The sequence below is a fragment of the Vigna unguiculata genome, chromosome 7, assembly GCF_004118075.2.
Source record: "Vigna unguiculata cultivar IT97K-499-35 chromosome 7, ASM411807v1, whole genome shotgun sequence".
NCBI lineage: Eukaryota > Viridiplantae > Streptophyta > Magnoliopsida > Fabales > Fabaceae > Vigna > Vigna unguiculata.
The window spans coordinates 27,363,080-27,386,192 of record NC_040285.1 but is presented as its reverse complement, the minus strand read 5'-3'; the positions used below and the strand labels follow the sequence as shown (position 1 = coordinate 27,386,192).

General features: G+C 32.6%; 4 protein-coding genes across 5 annotated transcripts; 2 read left to right on the top strand and 2 right to left on the bottom strand.

Moving 5' to 3' along the window:
• Positions 1-2,923: 2,923 nt before the first annotated feature.
• LOC114189460 (tyrosine-protein phosphatase DSP3-like) lies at positions 2,924-4,143 on the bottom strand. The gene is made up of 5 exons (XM_028078007.1): positions 3,868-4,143; positions 3,676-3,769; positions 3,528-3,585; positions 3,389-3,432; positions 2,924-3,236 (listed from the first exon to the last, which is right to left on the bottom strand). The coding sequence occupies exons 1-5, from the start codon at positions 4,017-4,019 to the stop codon at positions 2,979-2,981; spliced, it is 606 nt and encodes a 201-aa protein (XP_027933808.1). The 5' UTR covers positions 4,020-4,143; the 3' UTR covers positions 2,924-2,978.
• Positions 4,144-10,002: 5,859 nt separating this feature from the next.
• On the top strand, positions 10,003-15,323 carry LOC114192224 (zinc finger CCCH domain-containing protein ZFN-like). Its single transcript, XM_028081867.1, has 7 exons — positions 10,003-10,228; positions 10,654-10,811; positions 11,374-11,436; positions 12,493-12,612; positions 12,903-13,193; positions 13,510-13,839; positions 14,697-15,323. Exons 1-7 carry the CDS (start codon positions 10,138-10,140, stop codon positions 14,979-14,981), a joined length of 1,338 nt encoding a protein of 445 aa, XP_027937668.1. The 5' UTR covers positions 10,003-10,137; the 3' UTR covers positions 14,982-15,323.
• A 2,039-nt stretch (positions 15,324-17,362) lies between these two features.
• LOC114192427 lies at positions 17,363-17,867 on the top strand. Its single transcript, XM_028082145.1, has one exon. It carries the CDS (start codon positions 17,384-17,386, stop codon positions 17,588-17,590), a length of 207 nt encoding a protein of 68 aa, XP_027937946.1. The 5' UTR covers positions 17,363-17,383; the 3' UTR covers positions 17,591-17,867.
• A 779-nt stretch (positions 17,868-18,646) lies between these two features.
• On the bottom strand, positions 18,647-23,113 carry LOC114190175. Of its 2 annotated transcripts, XM_028078967.1 has the most exons (14): positions 22,855-23,113; positions 22,476-22,589; positions 22,334-22,393; positions 22,087-22,236; positions 21,514-21,597; positions 21,188-21,306; positions 20,980-21,081; positions 20,770-20,886; positions 20,521-20,589; positions 20,359-20,425; positions 20,220-20,273; positions 19,874-19,963; positions 19,688-19,720; positions 18,647-19,146 (listed from the first exon to the last, which is right to left on the bottom strand). In XM_028078967.1, the coding sequence occupies exons 1-14, from the start codon at positions 22,870-22,872 to the stop codon at positions 19,039-19,041; spliced, it is 1,185 nt and encodes a 394-aa protein (XP_027934768.1). In that variant the 5' UTR covers positions 22,873-23,113; the 3' UTR covers positions 18,647-19,038. The 2 variants fall into 2 exon arrangements, with proteins under 2 accessions (XP_027934768.1, XP_027934770.1); XM_028078969.1 differs by lacking the exon at positions 22,476-22,589 and having other exon boundaries at positions 22,334-22,475; positions 22,855-23,112.

The window sequence follows — 23,113 nt, the reverse complement described above, 5'->3', positions numbered from 1 at the left end:
GGTTAGGTAGGATTTTGAGAAATTCGATATCCAATTTACTGTAAAAATATCAAGTTGGGTTGAATTTCTTAATTTTTTTATGTCGAGTTTTTAACTCTAATCTACTTTTGACTGGGCTGGATCGATCAAGATTAACTGGATTAAAATTTTAAAAAGATTTTTTTTGTTAGAAATTATAATTTTCAAGTATCAACTTAATTTAAAATTAACACAGTCTTTACAATTCAAAACATAAAGTAAGTTAACAAAGTTATAATAAGTTTGTACAAATTAATTTATGAAAAAAAAATATATAACAATTTGTTATAACATAAATATAAAAAAGTGAGTCTTGGGATTAGGTTTAACATCACTTCCACTAAATCAACCATTCAACTTATATAACAATTAATTAGTTTCCTTTGGATCCAATTTGATCTAATCATAAATAAAAATCAACTCATTCTAATTGGATTGAATTAGATGATCAAATAAACCAACCCAATAAATATATTTAACATAAATGACAATGCATAAGAAATAAAATGGAAAAAATATTAGTGCATCGATCGTATTAATTTATACTCTATTTCCATAGATCACTTCCATTTTTTTAACTCCCCTATTTCCACTTTCTCCCTCTTACTTACAAGTTACACAGTTACATTAAATATCACACGAGTCACTTTTAAAAGATTAGTTAAATAAAAAATATTTTGAGTGCGTAAAAATAATATTTCTATCTAACATGCATTTATTATTTTTCTCATAATTCATCCTTATGAAAGCATCCAAACTAACAATTGGTAAATATATATATATTTTCCCACTCTAAAAATTTAATTAATATCAACTTATTTTATTTTATTTCTTTCTACCATATCACCTACAAAATTTATATATACTTGTTTCTTGTATTCAGAGAGTGGACACTATAAATTTTCATTAAAATGTCTGTGGAATTTATCATAATTAACACGAGTTTATCAGGTTTGTAATGATAATTGTGATGTGGCAATGTGCCACCCTCATGCTCCTGAGTTGAATTCGTTACATGCTCCTCCTAAGAAAGTTGTTGAACAAGTGCATTCGTCCAATTCCAATGATGTGAAAACGTTGGAGTTTCCCTTTGATCTTAATGCAAAATTTGATGAAGAGGATCAAATTTCTTGCTCCAAGGATGTTTGTGGCAGGAGTGAAGCCATTGAACCTTTACCTTCCTCTTATTTGGAGGTCACTCCACAACATGTTCTTCCTACAGACAATGATAACGAGGACAGATCCAGTGTTGTCGGGGGAGGATCAGACACTTCTCACAACAGGTTTTGCTCTTTGAAACATATAGGTTTTGTTAATCTCCATGTCACAGTTTTATTTTAATTTACCAAAAAAATTGATATTATTATTTTTATTATGTTAAAGGAAGAGAAAGAGATCAATTGAGGAATGTGAGAATGGGAGAAGGAAGGCTTTTCGCAGAGAAAATGTGGAAGTGAAGATTAAGAGACAAAAAGATAATACAGTAGATGATGGCTATCACTGGAGAAAGTATGGTCAGAAACCTATTAAGGGAAATTTATTCCCTAGGTATTGTGATCTTTCTCTTTACTATTTGTTCTGTCTTCCTTTTGCTATACATCATTTACTCATAAGTTTCTAAGCATTTTGACGATTTTTTCTACAATTTGAAATGATATCTTTTAAGTGATTTTGGGATACAGAAAAATGAAAAAAATGAGAAATCACATTAAAGATATCACTTCAAATGGTAAAAAAAATTATCAAAATTTACTGAACAAGTTTCCATGAACGTTTTCTAGGGCTTACTACAAATGCACAAGTGTTGGATGTTCAGTAAAGAAGCACGTGGAACGTGATTCCCGCAACCAAAAACACTTGATTAGTACTTATGAGGGAAGACACAATCATGAACGACCAAACCCTAGAAAACAATATATAGATGATGAAGAAGATGAAGAACTTGCTGCTGTTGATGCAGCCAATACCCTATTGAATTTTGGATCACCTGGAACTATGAACTTTGCGGAACCTGGAGTTCACACCCTTCAACTTCTTCATAATCACACAAATCCTGAATTTTTCAATATGTTCATCAGACCCAACCCTTTTGGAAGTTTCAACTATAACATGCATTACTCTTCTTTCTTGAATAATGTCACTACCATGCCTTATGCTCGTTATGTTCCACCTCCATTCAACATGATGCCTTTTTCTTTTGGAGGTTTTTCTCAGGATTGGATGCATGCTAATGGGTCCACTTCAGTGTTTCGTTACAGAGATCGTAGCTGGCACTAGCTATGTTTCTGAATCTGGAACAGGAGCAATATGCTTCTCTTCAACTTCATCGTCATCTGTTCATAGCTGTCTTGTTTTTACACTGCAGCTATTTCCATGTACTTTCGTTTTTGTGTTTCTGGTACTTTTTTCCATCTTGTTTTTGGTTATTCGGATTTGAGTTAAACTTGTGTTTCATGAAGTATGGACAAAAGTGCATGCTATAAGACTACATTAAATGAAAATTTGGTTTAAACATTCAACGTCATTTTATGTTTTAAATTTAATGATTTAGTTTTTCTATTCTTCTCTGTTATCACGAAATTACAATGATTTTATGATGTAACACAATGAATTCAGACAGTCTTTTATTTGTTTAATGGTGAAATAATTAATACTGCCACATTACTGTTGGATGTCTCATTTTTATAATGACGGTCGTTGATATAATTAAGAAAGATGGATCATTGCATGGATCGATATATATATAATCAGAACATTAGATTTTTCTAATTAATATTTCTTGAAAATTCTAGATTCATAACTAAATATATAGAACTAAAGTTGAAGTTTACACGCCAATAAATCATCGGTAAAGTTTTGAATATAAAATTATATAAATCGAAAAAAAGAAATAGTATACATGGAATTGATGTCACACTGTTCAAAATTTAGTGATCAATTTACAGAGCTCTATTAGAAAGTTAAACTGATGTGAAGTGGAACTTGAGTAAATTATCATCTCTATACAGCAACTTGCGTTTCTTTGAAGAATGTCCTAGGTATTGGTATATGATGCTGTTAAGACACTTTCTCAGGTTTAAGAGATCAACCGTTTCTATGAAACTTAATTCTGTTGTTCTGGATTTAGCACCAGCAAATTTCTTGTACTCCTCGAACACAGAAGATAAACACCAACTCTGCAATTTTCTCAAGCATCCAACAACACAACCAGTTCGATGCTGCATATATAAAACAACGAATATCGATCAAATTACGAGAAAAAATATATGTAGTTCAAATTTATCAGATTTTATCCAACATGGAATCTCACACATAAATCAATCAAATAAAGCAAACAAAAGCACAAGTAAAATTATATATATACATATACCTTTCCTTGATTACAGTGGACTAGAACTGGGTGATTTCTCACGTCTGAAACCACAAAAAATGAAGCAAGTTAAAATATATGATAATCACGATTCAAGAGATAATAAATAGTTCAATAAGAGTTTTATGAAATGAATTACCAATTAAAACTTTGACGGCCTCCAAGATCAAATGCTTAATTGCAGGCACAGAAAGATCCTGCAAAAACAAGATTACCACAGAAAATAAAATGACTTTGAGTTTTGTAATGCAATCATGTATAATTCATGAGAATAGAAAGTTAATTACCGTTTTGCCTTCGATACCAAAGTGGAAGAACTTAATATTTTGTGATTGAAGAAACTGTAGATTTTGCTGTGGATAGGGTTCGGGGCACAAATATCTGCACTCGCTCACCAGAATGAAATGAAACCCATGAGTTTTGGTGATGCATGGGAAAATTAACGAAGGAGGAAAGAAAAGAAACAGTGTTAAACTTACACGACGGAACGAAGATTGAGAGTTTCAAGAAAAGAGAAATTTGAAGATCGAGGGAAACTGGAGCGAAAAATACCCTCTTCCACCATTGAAAAGTTGGTTGGAGCAACCACAACTTCGTCTTCTTCCTCTGTTATCAACACTTCCACCACCATAGTTCTTAAACCTGATTAATCACTGATCTTATTCTTTCAACCTTCACTAATAACAATAACAATTAACTCTATTTATAATGAAATCAATATATTTATGTGTTTACTTTATTAAACACTTTATTACAGATTCAAATTCTGCGGAATAATATTTAGTAGCAATAGATATAAATACTTATAATCTTATGATTGTCTTTGTGGACCAAATCAACTTGGAAAAGTTTGAAAATGAGATGCATGGCGGCTTACAAAAAAACAATTTACCCGAATTTTCGTTTTTTTTTTTTAAGTTATTCATGGTTCATTGATATTTACATATTTGTTTAGGTATTGATTTTTCTATAAATAAAACTAAACAAATTTTCAATCTTGGGAGATTCAAGTGGATTCGTTAAAGAAAAAAATTAAAATAAAAAGAAATAGGACTAAAGTTGACTTGTCTTCCACACTCAAATACCTAGGGAAGATATTAGAAATTCATAGTTTACGTTTAGTTTTATTTAATAAAATAGAAAAGAATTATCTTATTTGATAGCTTTTTAGGATTAAACTAACTAGGAACAAAAAAAACATCAACAAAATGTAAAAATTAAAACTAATTAAAAACATAATTATATTTATGTGATATAATATTTTAAAGATTTGTTATTTTGTAATGTACAATCAAAAATATTAATAAACGAAGATTCTGAAGATTTATGCAACACTTGCAAGACTTATAAACATAGTCTTTCTGTTTTCAACGAAGAGTTATGCAGTCAAATCCATTGCATGCTAAGACCACGTGGGTGAAAACAAACACACGTGCAAAATTGCAACTGGTTTCAAATTTCAAAAGGCGTCAAAACTGAAAAAGGCCAAAGTTTTACCCAACCGATGGAACGAGTCTTGGATCACCTCTGTTACCACCCTTTTTGAAAGCTTAGATTTTTAAACTTTAATTGAAACCACTTTATTTAGTTGCAGCAATAAAAAAAAAAAAATTATCTTCAAAGTTAGTCATATATACTTCTTTTTCACAAGTTATTCAAAGCAGTTTTTTAAAAACTACTAACTCGGAATTAATTTTACAATTGATTTTTAAGAAGTTAAAAAAAGCAACACTTTCATAAAGGCTATTTAACAAACCTGATTTTAGTATTGTGGGATTTTTATCTCATTTTTTTAATAATAATAATAATGTTTCTACCGTATCCAAAAGTTTCACATCACTTAAAAGCCGATATCTAAGATTGCTTAAATACCCTTTTTTCTTTCGTCCTTCAATACATCTTTTAAAGACAAAATTGTGATGAAACCATGCTTCAAAAATGACAATACCTCGGATGATGTTGATTGACCGTGATTTTATCACTAGACTCGGGACTGTTACATTTATACCTATCATGGAACCGATAAGGGAACCCTCTATTGGGGATAATTAATTCTATCACCGGACTTCGAATCGAAAGAAATAATAATAATGGTTAAGTATGTTTTTTTTTTCCTTAACTTGTAGTGAAATTGAAATTATTCTTTCTTCGAAACTTTGAACCAATTTAGTCTATCATTTTTAGATATGCGTGAATTTAGTCATTTAAACCAAATTTTTTTAAGTTTATTTAACGTTTCAATGTTAATTGAGAAAGACGTTTAAAACATTAAATAAATTTAATAAAATTTAGTTAAAAGGACTAAATCTACATTTTTTAAAATTAAAGGACTAAATTGAACCAAAATTTTAAAAAATAACTAATTTTATTTTTTATTAAAAATTAAAGAATAAAATCATATTTAACTCGAATAATAATAATAATAGCTAATATACTTCGTAAATATTTTTTTCCGATGCATACATGTTTGTTTTTCAACAATGAAAATTAATAAAGATACAAGGATATCTGTCTTCTTAGAAAAGAATGGATAGAATATATATTGTATTTATATATATATATATATATATATATATATATATATATATATATATATATATATATATATATATATAAACCCAAAATCCTAAGCATCCTATATCATAATTTAGTTACTTATTCTATTCACTATCAAAAAAACGTTAATTACCGACGGATATTAATGTTAAAATTATCGACGGACGTATTCCGTCGATACAGTAGACGATTAAGTTGTTGGATGTGTTTACCGACAGATTTACCGACGGATGTTCATTTGGTAATTTACCGACGAATCTGAGTCGTCGGTAATATCCTTTTTAAGTGCACCGACGGATTTATCGACGGATCTGCGCCGTCGGTAATGTAGTCGATGAAATAAGAATTGGGATTCCCTCTTTCCCGTTTTCATTTTCCACTTCTCGTCTCAGTTCTCTCTTCTCTTCTCTGCTCTCTTCGCCGGTCCACTGCCCACCACCGTGCCATCTCCACTGTCCATCGAGTCCGATCGGAGTCGTGGTTCGTTGCCTGAGTCTCGTTGCGGGAGCTCGCCGTCATGGGTAGCGGAAGTTTCAATTCTGTCGTGGAGGGACGCCGTCGTGTGTAGTGGAAGCACGGGCCATCGGAGGTCTGCCGGTTTCAATGCCACTCCGTCGAGGTGGAGAGGTACAAATTGCTTCGGTTTACCTAAACAATGTGCGTTTTGGTGGTTGTCAGAGTATTAAGAGAATGATATCTTTGTGCTTCAATTTACCCAAACAATTGCATCCCTTGATTTTGTTTGATTCTGTTGTATTAGGAGAATGATGTTTTATGCTTTCGTGATTTTGTTTGATTCTGACATAGCGTTCCTTAGCTCCCAATACAGCAAATAAAGCTAATAATTTTCGTGATTTCCCTTTTTAGCAGCAATATTATATTTAGGAATTGATAAATGAGATTTTGATCATAAATATGATACTTTGACTAGGCAGATTTTAATTTCCATGTTAATCTTGATTTGTGATTTGTTCTCCTTCGGTAATATTTACCGACGGATTTGTGTCCGTCGGTAATTACCGACGGACTATTTCGTCGATAATTATGATGGATGTAAAATCCGTCGGTAATCATTGATCTTTTACCGACGAATATTTGTCCGTCGAAATTCCGTCAATAAAACTAAATTACCGACGAATATTGTGCTTCACAGACGGAATGTGTCCGTCGGTAATTAGTATTTTTTTTGTAGTGATTGTTTTAAATTTATCAATGTTTTGTTATGTTTTTCCATATTTGTGCAATTCTTTTACTAATACATATTATTCCCTTGGATGAAAATCTTCACTCTTATATAATCGAGTTGCATTAAATTTATGTTGAGTGATAAGCATCATTGAGTTCTTCTGTGTTTTAAATATTAAAATTTAATATCAAGCACTTTTCAAGCTAGACATTACTAGACTCTTATCACTATATTTTATTTTATTACTTATTATACTTTATAAGTTGCACACTTAGCATTCATATATTGATTCATTTTAGAAAATGCTAAACATGGATTACAAATTAAAATGATACTACTAGAAATGTCAACATTGGGACTGACTTTAATTTTACAAGTTATTCTAAAATGGAATACATCAATGAGAAAGATGCTAAGTTTACGGTAGACTTTTAAGGAAACTATTTTATGGCAAATTTACATCATAATAATGGTATACCATGGTTAAAATATTTTTTCATTAATAGTTTCATCACATAAAATATTACAAATGGATAAGAAATATTTAGTCATACTTTTGAAAAGAATTATTGTTTTATGAGGAATTGTTGTCTCTCACAAACATTTCATCACAAAAATAAAAATTGAATATCAAATAATACTTTAATTAAAAAATATTTGTGGATTTTATATCGATCAATATATGTTATTTAAGTAAGAGATGAAAAAAAAACCTTCAGTTAAACGAGTCAGTATCATGTTCTTGTTCATGTATCTCAAAAATTTGAAACCATTCAAGTGGGAATATAATCGCTTTAAATAAATCTCACCACTAGAAATAGAAAAAGAAAAAGTTACACAAATTCACAAACTTTATCTCTTTCTATCTTTTTAGTTAAATAGTCAATTGATGTTACAAATAATGGAATATTTACTTTTTTTGATAAAAAAAATGATTAAAACATTGTATTTGGTAATATCGTATTACAAATTTGAGATGTTATAAGTTAAATGGATTAAAAAGATTCTCATGACTTTGTTTAATATCTTTGACAATTAAGAACTTAGTATATAAGTATTTCACACCATAGTTTGTTTTATATATAAAAAAAAAGGTAATGTAAAATTCTTATTTTGATTATACAATTTTAATCTTAGATAATCCTTGTTAAATGAAAATATATTAAAATGTGTGGTGGCTCAACATTTTGAGACCAATTGAAATATATTTTGGAGATGAGATGACAAAATCAAAAATTGTTCTTTATATATATATATATATATATATATATATATATATATATAACTATTTATTCAAAACATGTATGGTTGCTTATAAATAAATAAAAAAGTAATTGAAATTAATCAAGCGTTTGAAAATTTTCCAAACTAAGTCCCCATACTAGAACTTGATTGGGAAGTTAATTTATTTGTCCCACAAATAACTGAATATGACTTAAGTTTTGAGTGTTATAAATAGTACATTTTCATTTTCCAGATGAAGAGATGTAAGTGTATTCAAGTCCAGATCTTCGTGCTACAAATATAATATTAATAATCAACATCTTCAAATTAAGGAAAAAATGTTTCAAATAGTTTTATTAATTTTCTTAATATGATTTAAATATAAAAATACATTTTATTTTTTATTATTTTTGTTTAGCAAACCAAAATAACTTGTTAATTAGACACAAGACTTGGTCAAACTTAAAAAATTTAAACAATTTAAAATATAAGTCAAGAGCAATTGACTTAAATTTAATAAGTTGTCCATGAGGTGCAATTTTTAAATACTAAAGATTATAAAAATATTAAATTTTACACTAGTTTATTAAAAAAAAGTACATTTTTAGTCATCATCTTTCTGTTGTTAAAAAAAAAAACTAACTAATGATTGTGCATAGATAATGTCACCTAAATGAAATTCATTTTTATTGATTTAGGAAAAACATTAATATTTTTCAAATTAATTTATTTTACATATAAGTTTAAAGCAAATATTAAAAACAATCTTGTATAATATTTTCATTAACTTGTGCTTAAATTAACTTTAATCTATAAAAAGTCAAATTTATTTTTCTTCTTTATGAGAAATCATCAAAGATGACGTTACCATTCCGTGTCCCCAACCAAAATGTTATGACTTTTTTCTAATAACGTTGTCAAAATTGTCACACTAACCATAACGACATCATGACAATCACATCATCATTATTAACTCTACTTAAAGTAGAAATAAAACAAGATCAAAACACATTTTAATATTTTACTTTACTTTTATTTTATATGTTCTTGAAAATTATTAATATTTTTCTGTATTATTAACAATACCATATCTTCTCTTTCATCTTTAATTTATTTTAAAATAATTTGGCCTTTTATCTCATTCAAGTTCCTTAATTAAACTACAAACGAGTCCTTATATAAAAATAGGTTTCAAGTATCAATCAATAAAATATTAATTACTTTTTAATAAATTTAGAATTAAATTATAATAATATGGACACAAACAAAGTATTATAATAATCCATGAACTTTTTATTTATAGAAAGAAAGGAAAAGAAGAGGAATAAAAAGAGTAAAAGCAGTTGATGTCGTTTTGCACAAAAGTTGAAAACCATAGAAAGGCGGAAAGAAAGAAAGAGTTTGTGGTTTGAGTTGGCGGCACCAATTAATGCGATAGCGAAAAAAAAAAAAAAAAGTGTGTGCGAGAGAGTGAGGAGTGAGTGAGGTCATAGCTTAAGAAGAAAGAGGAACCTTTTCACTCTTATTTTCTATGTATAGTATGTATAATTACATTTTTTTTTTAATTTACATTTAAAAATTAAAATAAATGAAAATTGTTTATTGGTTTAAGTAAAAAAAGGAAAAAAAGAAAAATAAAAGGGAAGGGAAAAAGAGATGGCACGTGTGGGAGAAGAGAGAGAAAGAAGAGATGAGAGTTGTGGTGAGGTTTGTGGAGAGGAGAAGTTTCTCTTTTGAGGAATGGGGTGGAGAAGGTGGGAAATGAGAATTGAAAGGCTTATGAATGGAGAAGAAGAAGCTCAACCTCATCATCCCTAATCCTCAACCTCATGGAATCATTCCACGCCGCAATTCCCCAATCTCTCAAGGACAAGGTTTTTTTTTTTTTCTCTTCTTTTAATTTTTTTGTTTCTCTTTTGTCGTTTCGTTTTTTCAAATTGAATTCGCTGGTTTAAGAAAGTAGCATTTCGTGTTCCAATGCTTTGCGTTAGAATTAGGAGATGTCACGTGTTCAAGTCAGATCAATATTTTTTATTTATTTTTTGCTGGATTTAAACTGCTGCGAGAATCAAATTCGATTTCTGTTGAAGCGGTGTTTGATTTTTATTTTTACTTTTGTGAACATTTTAAAAATGATTATTATAGTTATTTATCGTGATGTAAGCTTTTTGTAACGGTAGTTGCACCGACACTTTTTATTATTTTTGTGATTGTAGGTTTGGTATTTGTAGCCATTGTGTGCATGATGTGGCTTCAGTTTCACTTACATGCTGTTCACGCGTTTATGATGTTGTTTCAGGTTCACTGTGGATGATGAATTTGAGGAGTGGCGAAACAATGGATTCTGGAGCTTATCCGGAGCGTCCAGGGGAGCCAGACTGTTCATATTACATCAGAACTGGACTCTGTAGATTTGGTGCAACGTGTCGATTTAATCATCCTCCTAACAGGAAGCTGGTACAAGTTGGAATGCATTTATTTCTACAAATTATGTTGTAATTTTATGATATATGTGTTTAAATTAGATGATACATGTCTCTTGCTCTCAGACGGATTCGTTTTCAATTCTTCCTATTGTTAAAATAAAATATTAAAATCTCTCTAGTTGGTCAAAGCTATGCACACTTGAAACTATTTGCTGTTGTCCTCTAACATCTTCTGTCCATCCCATGTTTTTGGTTAGTTTTTTTACTATGTTTCTATGCAAAACACGTGCATTTCTATTCGTTGTACTGGATTATGACAGCATTTTAGCAGAGAAAGATTCACTTAAACACTGGGGGGATGTCACTCTATGGTATCTTCCTTTCTTGATGCAGCACTCCTAACTATCTTTGGGTGTGGAAACAACATTGTTTTTCTCTCTTTTTGGTTTTTCGCATGCATGCTCTTTTTTCACATTAATGGTTTCACTTTACTGAAGCTACATAATGTTGAATCATACTGTGTTGTTGATTATTTTGATTTTGATTTCATACTGTGTGAATATAAATACCTAATACTGATGATCTCCTATCAGGCTATTGCCACTGCAAGGATGATAGGCGAGTTCCCAGAAAGAATAGGACAACCAGAATGTCAGGTACGTACTAGTTTCTCAATGCATGCATAAGGTGTATGTTGCTTATTTGTTTGCGTGGTCTGGGAATCGCTCCTTTTGGGTGGAGTTTAGCAATTTCTCTAAATCGTATCAATCTTTGTGAGGGTAATTGTTGGATTTGGATTGACACTTTCATGTGGTTCTTGTGACCATGTAAGGCTAGCCTAAAATTGTCAGTTATTTGAAAGTTGTGGAGAATGAATGTAGGGGAAAAGGGAAGAATCATAAACTTGTGTGTGCATGACTTTGCCTATATTATGTGGAAATTGTTGTAATCAGATTCAGTTTACTTTGGCTTTTATCTAATTAAAGCCGAAACTGTTTTGTCAAACTAAATACATATTCATACATACGTACACACACACAAATCTCTCTCTCTCTCTCTCTCTCTCTCTCTCTATATATATATATATATGTATATTTATTTATTTATTTATGTGTGTATGCATATTTATATATTAAAAACCAGTTGAACAATTGAAAATCTAAGGTGGATTAAATAGAAAATCTGCTTCTTGTCATTCCGAAATATATGCATGGCTTGCACGTAAGTGCGCCATTAAACTCTTCATAGCATGTGCTAATTCTTGATTTAAGCACTGATATCAACAGGAGCTCTAGTTACTATAGATCTGGAAATTACTTCATGCTACTAGACTATGGGTGTGTTTGGTTCAGCGTTGGAGAATTGATTTCAGCTTCATCAATTCTCCAACTCAGAAGTAAGAATTAGTTACTTCTAATTCAACATGAATATTTTACCCTTTAATTGATTTTGGAAACCAAACACGTACTGATTCTACATTAGAAAATCAATTCTATATCAATTTGACGCAGAACCAAACACGCACTATGAATGCTTATTTTTTATCAGATTTTCTTATTGATTTTGTATTTTTGTTCTTTATGAGTAAAAGAGATGTTAAGTGTTAACATCAACCTTGATCTTTGGAGCACTAATGTCTATCTTGGCATGCCTTCTTTATTTAATCATTCAACAATCACCATAATGAAGATGTCTTTTTTTCTGTTTTCCAGTACTATCTGAAGACAGGAACTTGCAAATTTGGCGCTACATGCAAATTTCATCATCCTAAAGACCAGGCTGGGATTGCTGGAAGAGTTGCCTTAAATACTTTAGGCTATCCGCTCCGACCTGTTAGTTTTTAATATTATTCATTTATAATTTATGATTACAATAGTAGTTGCTCATAAATTTGTAGCTCATTACTGTATCTTCACTCATTTGGTAAACAGTAAATTGTCAGACCTGCTTTTAGACCTGCATAAATTCAGATGTTATGGTTATACTTTCCAAAACTTTGTGTTCTTGCATGCAGATATTTAATGCCTGACCTCTGAGCTTTATAGAAATTGTACTTGCTTTATGATTTATATTAGTGTTCATATAACTTACAAAACTTTTGCTTTGTCTCCTGATTCTGCAGAATGAGCCTGAATGCACTTATTATTTGAGAACAGGACAATGCAAATTTGGAAACACTTGCAAATTCCACCATCCTCAACCGAGTAATATGATGCTTTCGTTACAGGATTCCTCCGTTTACCCTACTGTCCATTCTCCAACTACACCAGGTCAGCAGTCGTATGCAGGGGGAATTACAAATTGGTCAAGGGCATCATACATCCCTAGTCCCCGCTGGCAGGGCCCTTCAAGTTATGCACCCTTAATTCTTCCTCAGGGAGTAGTTTCGGTGCCTGGGTGGAGTGCATACGGTGTAAGCTCATCTATTTTTTCCATAGGAAACAAACAAGAACAACATAGTCTTATTCTGTGTTTTGGCTGGTTCTAAGGCATGTCATATGAGATTATGTTAAATGTACGTAGAAGGTCATTTATTCCATCATTATGATCATTGTTCCCCTGCAAAAATGATGCTGAAATTTTGTTGGTGTGAAATTTCACGGTATTAATGCCTTGGTGATCATTCTCTTAACTTCTGTAATAATGCAACATGGTGCATATGTGCACAACTGTTTTGTTAGAACCTGCCGTGGTTGATACAATGTCTTGATAGAATATTTATTTTTCAGGGTCAAGTGGGATCAATCTCTACTTCAGACAGTCATCAGCAAGCAATGAGAAATGGTCAAACGTATGGAACTTCTCGCCAAAGTGAGCTAGCAAACGCAGGATCACCTGGAGCATATTCTCAATACCGTTCTGGCACTGTTCCAGTAGGGTTTTATGCATTGCAGAGGGAAAACATATTTCCTGAGAGACCTGGCCAGCCTGAATGCCAATTCTACATGAAGACAGGAGATTGTAAGTTTGGCGCAGTCTGTCGGTTCCACCACCCAAGCGAAAGGCTAATTCCTGCTCCTGACTGTGTCTTGAGTCCCATGGGCCTTCCTTTACGTCCGGTGAGTTGGGTTCTTGCTATGGAGTTCTATCTGCCTAGTTGTTTTTCCTAGGCGTAAATTTTATTATTTCAGAATTTATTCTTCATTATAGTTTTCAGGATTTTGAGTTTGACAACAATTTGATTAAGATTAGTCTCCATAATTTTGCTTGGTTTCATACGACTTGTTATTTGATTATTTTTGCATTACCTCTTACTTGGATTCAGATCCCCTCCTTTTTTTTTCCTAGCATGACATGACCTGTTGTTAGGAAGTGGCACTCATAATTCTACTACAGATAGCTTTCTATGCATGGATTTAGTCATATTATACAACAAAATGCTTATCGAATTATGCGTGTGGCAATACAATGATGAATGTGGACATCGAAAAATTGTTGTTTTAAGTTTCAAAATAATTTGAAGTCAACCTAAGTTCGAATGGTTTGAAGTAGTTGCATAGACACCACAGTGGATGCTGAGAAGGGTCATTAGTTTGAGTAGTTTGAAGTATGTATTTGTTATATTATCTTAATCAAACTATGATGACTGACAGCATTAGGGTTTCTCCTTTGGCTCTTGATTTATCACATCATTCACAAAATATGGACATGGTATGATTTTCATATTAATTATTTTTTAAGTTAGTGTGAAGTCTGTAGAGTATTTTTGTGTATTCTGATCCTTTCCTTCACTGAACTGGATAAATGCGTGAAAAGGTTATTTGTTTGTGGTAATTGGAGAAAATGGGATGATCTGCAAATATTTATGTTCTCTTCATTAGTTCGAAGTATGTATTTGTTATATTATCTCTGCAAACTTGTCAGTTTTAATTGAATTTGAACAAGCTGATACGAGGCAGTGTCCCATTTCTTACAGGGAGAACCTTTGTGTGTCTTCTATTCTCGTTATGGCATATGCAAATTTGGCCCGAGTTGCAAGTTTGACCACCCAATGGGAATTTTCACCTATAATATCTCTGCATCGCCTTCAGCTGATGCCCCGAGCAGGCATCTGCTACGATCTTCATCAGGAACTGCTGCGTTAAATTTATCTTCGGAAGGACTTGGTGAGTCGAGCTCAGCAGCAACGCCCAGGCGGCTTTCATTATCAGAGACAAGACAGATACCTTCTGGTGATGATGACATCGATGATGATGGATGATGATGTCTCTTGAAAATGGGTCATTTAGCTTTTACAATTTTTGTAAGGGGAGAGATGATTAATCTGTAAATTAATTTTCCCATTGCTGGAGATGTACAGAGGTCATGTATGTTTTTGATTCTGTCAATAAAATTAAATGCAGTTGGCAGAGTCATTTGTTCTGGATTTCATGTTACCAGGCTCATTGGATAAATTTAAGCAAATGTTGTCACCTTAGGTCCAACCCAATGTGAACAATCCTTCTGTCCTGAAGCCATCTTTCTTTCTAATTAACTTTTCACATTATGTAAAAACCTCCTTCTGGAAATCTGTAATGACCAAAGTTTACCTCCTCTGTGGATATTTATTGGTTGCAGGATTGAAACTCGTTGCAAAAACCTTCCTCTCACTGTACTTGGGTTTATGCTGTCTACTGTGCATGTATGGAATTCTTTCCAATGGCAAGCAAACAGTATCGCCAATACCTTTCCATTTTTCATATTCTTGTACATTCTTACCAGAATTTAGCTGATCAAGTTAAACTATGATTTGGTACATCCGATCCGAGTAAATATCAACTGGAGGAATGTAATTGAAATCTGTAGCTCTATATTGTCCTTGTTATGCATACTATCTCTGGTGTTTGTCCTTGATAGATTTTGTTTTGCAGAAGTTGGAAGGTAGAAAGTCTTGATTATGAATGTTGGAGGCAGTGAAAGCTGAACCTTACTGATGTACTTTTTCCAATATGCCAAATCTCTCAACACCTATTTTGTTCCTGTAGAGAATGCTGTGGGTTTCAGGCTATAAATTTCATGGTCCCATTATAGGTGGGTGGATTTCTGGAGTTGGGTTTGCAGTTCACATGCATCAAATCGTAATCTGAAATTTATATCTTTAATGGAAGCTTTAGAAAGTCGCATTTTCTTTTGCTTGATCTATAACTAAACTTATGCAGGTGCTGCTGATCCTATTCTTATCTTTTATAGCAAAAATAATTATTGGATCGACTTTTGGCAGTTTTTTTATCCCTAAAATAATATAATTTCTACCATGTACAGTGAGTAGAGGAAGGATTTTCTTCATTATGCGGTGAAGCAAACGAAATGTGTTGGGGTTTCATTGTTGATATCAGACCGAGCGTGGGGTTGTACACGTGCGATGTACGATGTACGATGCAACTGCAGTTAAACCACCAAGCAGGTGCTGACGAAAATATATAATGGAAGTCGAGGTGAAAAGACATGCTAAGACCAAAATAATTTTTGTGACCGACAATGTTCACAGCTCAGTCAAATCAAATTGAAAAGAAAGCACGTCTAAGCCACTTCCAAAAAAAAAGAGTAATGCAAGACATGATCGTTAACTGAGGTGAAAAAAATGTAAATAACAAGAATAACAGTAACACCAAAAGTAATATTTAGTCAATAACAACTCACGATCATGTAATAATTTATTTTCCAACGTAAGCCCGATGTGATGTGGTTTGTGTGCCACCAGACATCTTTTTAATGATGGAGAACGGCCTAAACTTTCAGAAATTCTAGGTATCATATGGTTGACATCTTTTCAACCAGTCAGAAATCTTAATATATTTTGGATAAAATATATAGAAATTTTAAAAACAAAATAGCTATTTTCATGTAAATTTGTATAATTGTTTTATGTGAAATGACTGTTTACATTAATGATATGTAATTGCTTATATTCATAGCACAAAAAGAAAACACTTACGCCTACATAAACCCAATTGATGGAAGTGTTTCCATAAAATAGAAAGTGTAATGAGAACAACGTTATTATTTGAAAGTATTATGCGGATAATTTCCTTTTATGTATGGACTTTTTGCAGTATTATACAGTGGTGGTGCAAGGTTTGAAGAGTTGTACAAGGGAAAATATTTTCCTACACCATTTGCGTCTGACAACCTATTTTTAAAGGTATTTTTTTAGATCATTAAAAAGTTAAGAAACAAAGAAATTGAAGAATAAAATAATGGATCTAAAAGTTTGTTATATGTTAAAATAATAATAACCTTGTACACGTCATAAAAAAGTGGTGACATCGTAAATAAAAACCAATGGGATTATCAACTCTAGAGAGAGTGGAAAGCAGAGAGGAGAGACAACAGGGGTCACACTCTGGTCTCTGATTTCAAATTAAACACTTGTTCTTGTGTTTGTGTTTCCTCTGCAGTTCATTAAACTCTTCGCTCTCCATCACCACCAACCTAGGAAGCACTTCTCAAGATGCACGCTCATGGCCTCATCATCTCTCTCATTATTTTGTCTATTTTCTTACCCAATGTGAATGTGAGTCTTCTCTCCTCATCCTCTCCCCTAAATCCAAAAGAATGTATCAAAAATTGTACCTCAATTTTCTTAATTTTCATTATAAGCAGGCAAATGGTGGTGCTGCATCCATGCAGATGATGATGATGATGAATGACAACCGAAGAAAATTAGGAAGTTTCCAGATATGCGCACTATGCACCTGCTGTGGTGGCGCCAAAGGGATCTGCTTGCCCTCTCCATGTTGCTATGCCATCAATTGCAACATTCCCAATAGACCTTTTGGCTTCTGCTCCTTCACCCCTAAAACATGCAATTGCTTTCAATGCCATCTTTAGTTCTTTCTCTTCACACTTTTTCACCTTCGAATCATGATACTAATTCGGGTATTATATTCGGGTGTGGTGTGGTGGGAGAATAGGACATTCAAGCCTTAGCTACAAACCTCCCACATTTGTAATGTTTTTTGCTTCTTCTTTTTTTTTTCATGATGGTTCGTGTATCAATGCAATTAGCCTTGGTATGTGTATTATTCTCTCTTTTCTATGTGTTTTATGATGCTACTAATGTCAAGTTATTAATAAAGCAAGAATATTGCACTTCTGTGTTGCTAAATTTGTGGCTGTGCGCTTTGGTTTGAAGAGTTGCTACTAAATTCTGCATCTTGAGAAGAGTGTTTTGGAATCTTTCTGACCTCATTTCGCAACAACCCACGCACTGCTGTAAGGATAATTTAAGGATCCAACTGGAATTGTTTGTAGTTATTCTAATCAGCTTTGTTTCATCGAATTTGGATTCTCTGTGTTGTTAATGTATTATGGACACTAATTTTGATGTTTTAAAATATATTAAAAAAATTAAAGTACTCTATGCAGCATATTGTTCATGTTTAGCGGGTTTTACTCTGTGCAGCATTTACCATTCAAGTATCGTCTAACATTTTCTGCACTGTCTTGCGAACAAGTTCTCTTGAAGGTGCTAGTGCATTCTAATGAATGATTCTAAATATAATTACTTTTATATTTTTAATATAATATGTATTATCGTTTTCATTGAATACTTTTTACTTTTATTTCTTCAAGTATAACCTAAGAACACCTGTTAAGATTTGCCTTAACTATACTGATGTTGCTACCTTACTGCAGAAATCATTTTATACTGCTGAAACCTTAGAATACAGTAAACGTTCTGTAGTTTTGAGGGGGAATAAAAGCTCACTGGCCAGTGACCACTACTAATTTTTCTGTTTTTGAAATCTTAAACTGCATCTCATCTTGTTATCGTTCAGACCCAAAATCTGTGACTGTCTTGTACAATGTTCTGGGAAGGAAAATGTTGAATAAAGTGATGATCCGAGTAGAAACAAGAGGAAGATAAAAGGAACGATCATAAAATGGTATAAACTCAATCTTCATTAACTCTTTTCAAATGAACTTGACAAGTTGACAACAATTACTTTTCTCAAATCAAAAAAATTGACAAAAAAAATGACGGCAAAAATGTTTACTCAGGATAAAAACAGGGTGAAGAATCTAACTTACAAGTTTCTAACTACCCCCTTATCATTATTTTATTTCCTTCAAAGCTGATCCAATAAAAGGTGAAATTTTCTATTTAAGAAAAAAAAATATTCCAGGAGTCATGTCCATGTGATCTTGTAAGCTTTCTCTGTATGTCTTTTACTCATGATCCACACTTGCTGAAGCTACCAGTAGCACTTTTCTTCACATATAATATGTTTTTTTCTGTACAAAATTTACATAAAACTTGTTTGCCAATCCAATTCTTACTCTGATGATGGTGGAAATGGATCCACCCAACATTCATCCTCGTTAACTGCCTTTTCCCAACGTTTCCTAAAAATATCTAATTCCCGGTAAGAAAGTCTCCTCACCTGCACAATGTTAATGTTAATGATGACAGAAAAAAATATGTATCACTCAGATATACTAAATGTTCGGCATAAAATTTTCTCTTGCAAGAATCTCAAACATGTAGAGCCAAATGGCAAAGCAATTAGTTCATTGGCTTCCATCAAACATCAAAGGGGACCCCCCCCAAAAAAAAGTTGTTTTTCTTTTCTATCAAACAAACACCACCCAAGTATTAGCACATCCAGAGGCACAAGTTTAGCAAATAATCTCCCGAGTCCAGATTCTCTATTGGATTTTTTGGTATTTTCCTCTGTTGAGCATTAACCATACACTGATGTTGGTATTAAAAATCTTTTGAACATATTTTAAAACATCAAAATTTGTCTATCAGTATATTTTGAAGGTACAATAGAAAAATAATACAACAAAACTCAGCAGAGAATCCAATTCGAATCTGATTGGTATCAGTCTATGAATCAAAATTGGATAAAAACGTGGTTTTTTAGAGGTAACATTCAGACAATGCTTGAATAGACAAACCATGATAACATGGTAACTTACATCTACTCTATGATCCTTTTCCTGAGGATTAAGCTGCAAAACACAGATAAGCTTCAGTTTCTAGGAAGATAGAATGCGAGACACACATGCAAGGTAAGAGTTGAGCAAAGAAATTATAGTGATTTAGAAAATTAAAACAAGTATTTCTTCATAATTAAACTCCAATAAAAAAGCCGTTTTTCGGACCACAGTCTGATCTACTCCTCCGAGGGTGGGACGATTGTAGTGGATAATGTATTCAGAATCCACAACACCAACGTTTTTTGTTCGATCACCCTATAACCATCAGAAATAAGGTCAGATTGAACTATAGAATGCAGAAGTAAAATGTAAAAGGAACAAAGTTTAAATATGTTAGCATTATTCTCTAATTAAAATTTATGTTTCATCAAGCTAATCACCATTGATTCTAGTTTCCACTATGAAAACAAAGGCTACCCAAATAAAAAGTTCATTTTTTTATTTGAGAATAGTACCACCAATGTCATATAGAAAAAGAAAATCAAATTTAACCAAACATGGTTTAACTTGCCTGAGCACAGTAACCAAGCTGCATGTCTAGACCCCATGCATGGATCAAATCATTCTGTAAAACAAACCACAGATTGTGAAGAAATATGAAACAGTATAGAACAATGCTTATGAATTAATAGTACAGAGTGGAGCAAAACCTGAATCATATACCAAACACAACGCCATGCAGCTCTTGAGAAAACAGGAGCCATCATTTCTATCCACCTGAAGCAAATTACTTCACCTTTTATTTCTTCAACCGTGTAAATAAAGGGAAATCCACATTAAATTTGTTTTTACAACGTTAAAATCTTACTTACCCTGTACAAGGTGGAGCTGTACTGTTATTGTCACACCCTTTACCATCATTACCAGCTTTATAGGTCCTTCTGCAAACACAACGACCAAAACCATCCATAAAAAAGCATGTTCTTCATTCAAAGCACACTTATCCATTACAAGGAAAACACAACAAAGGTTCTTAACCGAAAAAAACATAAGCAAACCTTAGTTGATGCTAGAAATAGGGGAGATGAGATGAACTTTATAGAAAATGTATAGAAGTGAACCTGTGCACTGTTGACCTTCTCAAACGTGCAGTAATCTGATGATGCACTTCTGAGATTTTAGGATCCAGTGCTGGTTGTGATATCTCTAACCCTTCAAGTTTGATAATAGAAACATACCTGAAAATATTTTCAGAAATATTTGGATGAAAGTCCATGACCATCAAACTATATTATTGCAATTAACAAATGTTGAAAGGGAATTCTACATACTTATCTGGATGGAAATGTTCTACTCCCAGGTCCTCGTCCCAAAGGAAAATGTAATCATAGTCTTCAACTATGTCAGGGTGTAAGAAACGTTTTGCAAACCACCTAGTCAATGAAAACATGCCCATGATGATAAAACATCCTCAGAATAACAAATAGTATTATTCAAAATATGGATCTGGTGGAATGTGAAATCACCCTAGAAACCTACCATTTGCCTTGACCGTTTACTGACACATGAATTACACGACTATTCCACTCAAGATCGTTCCATCCATCAACAGTACCATCATAGTGGAAGAGCATCACAGTGAAATTACTTTCCAGAAACTGCAATGTAGTGTAGAAAGAGGGTCACAAACCCATAAACAAGGTTAACGGACGTAATTTTAGTTAATTTTGTTTAATTTTTAACTGGTTTATTGATCATTCAACATTGAAAATTAGTTAAAGTTAGATGACTTTTTCACTTTATCCGTCCCGGTAAACAAGAAGAGTACTTGTAATGAACAATATGAAGAAAACTCATTAAAGTACCTTTTTGACCATTTTGTTCACAAGGTCTTTCTGCTTTATCCCAACTGCCATCGCAAACAAACTGCTTGATGCATTTAGCTTAACCTTACCATACCAGAAGAAAAGAAAAAGGGTTTAGTTCCTTTATCCTTTTTCTCTCAAAACTTTTTCAGATTTTGGCATTTAGTCATTGATTAACATTTTGACCAACCAAAGTTACTAAAACTTTAGTTACCACTTTTACTCTCTGCTATTAGGTAAAATGTTGATTGATACACATAATTGGCAGTCTAATAACTTGTCACGTAACAAGACAATAGTGGATAGTATTTTTGGTAACCTGTATTCTTAACTTTTCATCTATTCAGATCAGTAGATGACAAAAATATTGCAGTTCATCCAAAATTGCAGATTGATCATAAAAACTCAAATAAAGTTTCAGAACCGAAAAGGCCAGAAAACCCAAAAGAAAAAAACCAATGAACACAGTATTGGTGGTGATGTTATGAGTTTTCTATGGCAAAAGAGTGTAAATTAAAGAGACTGCATATTCTGCATCAATAAACTATAAGAAAGAGATATATAGAAACTCACTTCTGCAGCAGCTTCAGGAGGTTCTACAGTGTGATGATGACCTCTCTTTCTAGGCATTGGAGGATCCCAGAGAGGTCGCAAATCGAAACTGGAAGTGGAGGACACTATCCCTGCAGGTAATGCCTCACTTCCCTTAGGCCTGCACTGGTTCTACTAAACAATATAAACAAATATTAAGCACCAAAATTCAGTACCTGAAAAAATTGCACACGATCAAGAAATATAAATGCCTAGTGCGAAATCGAACCTTGCATTTATCAACTGTTGCAGATTGTTGAGCGTCCATTTTCCAGCTTGATAATCCAGGCTGCATGGAGTTTGGAAGAATGTGATGAATTCTACTTAATCAAAGGCAAAGTCGTTAAGAGACAAGGATGATTCATATATACCTGTGATGAGAACATCAAACTCGTGAAAATTACAATAGCACAAATTAAACAAACTGCTGGGAACATCGCATAAAGACATGATCTTTTACTCTTTGAATCACCACCAGACAAAGCCTGGTCCAACATACGACAAGGTTAGGTAAAAGCAACACAAGATGTTTTTTTTTTTTCATAAAATTGAAGACCTTTATGGTACCCTTTTTCACAAAATGATTATTTTTTTCATCATCGATTCCTTATTAAGACAAATGAGGCATAACATAACCCTTATAGCCATTGGCCATGCAAAAAAAGGAAAGGATCAAAGAACATAAAAAAAAGGGAAACATGAATCGAAGCAAAAGTACGATGATAACAGAAGGGAAGAAAGAAATGGTACTCGAGAAGGTGACTTCATATTTGGTTTTGAAAAACAGAGGAGGGTGCTGTGGTGTGATGAAAATCGAAAGCAAAGGTCATGGAAAAGTGTTGAATAGACAGAAGCAACATTCAAGATAGAGAAGGAGAATTAGTGGCGAAGATGGTGATCGTGGTCGCAATCACGAATCTGAATTCTAAGGCATAGAAAAATTAAATAAAATGGATAAGTTTCTTTCCCTTGATTTTGAGTTTAGATTAGATATAGTTAGTTTACGTAA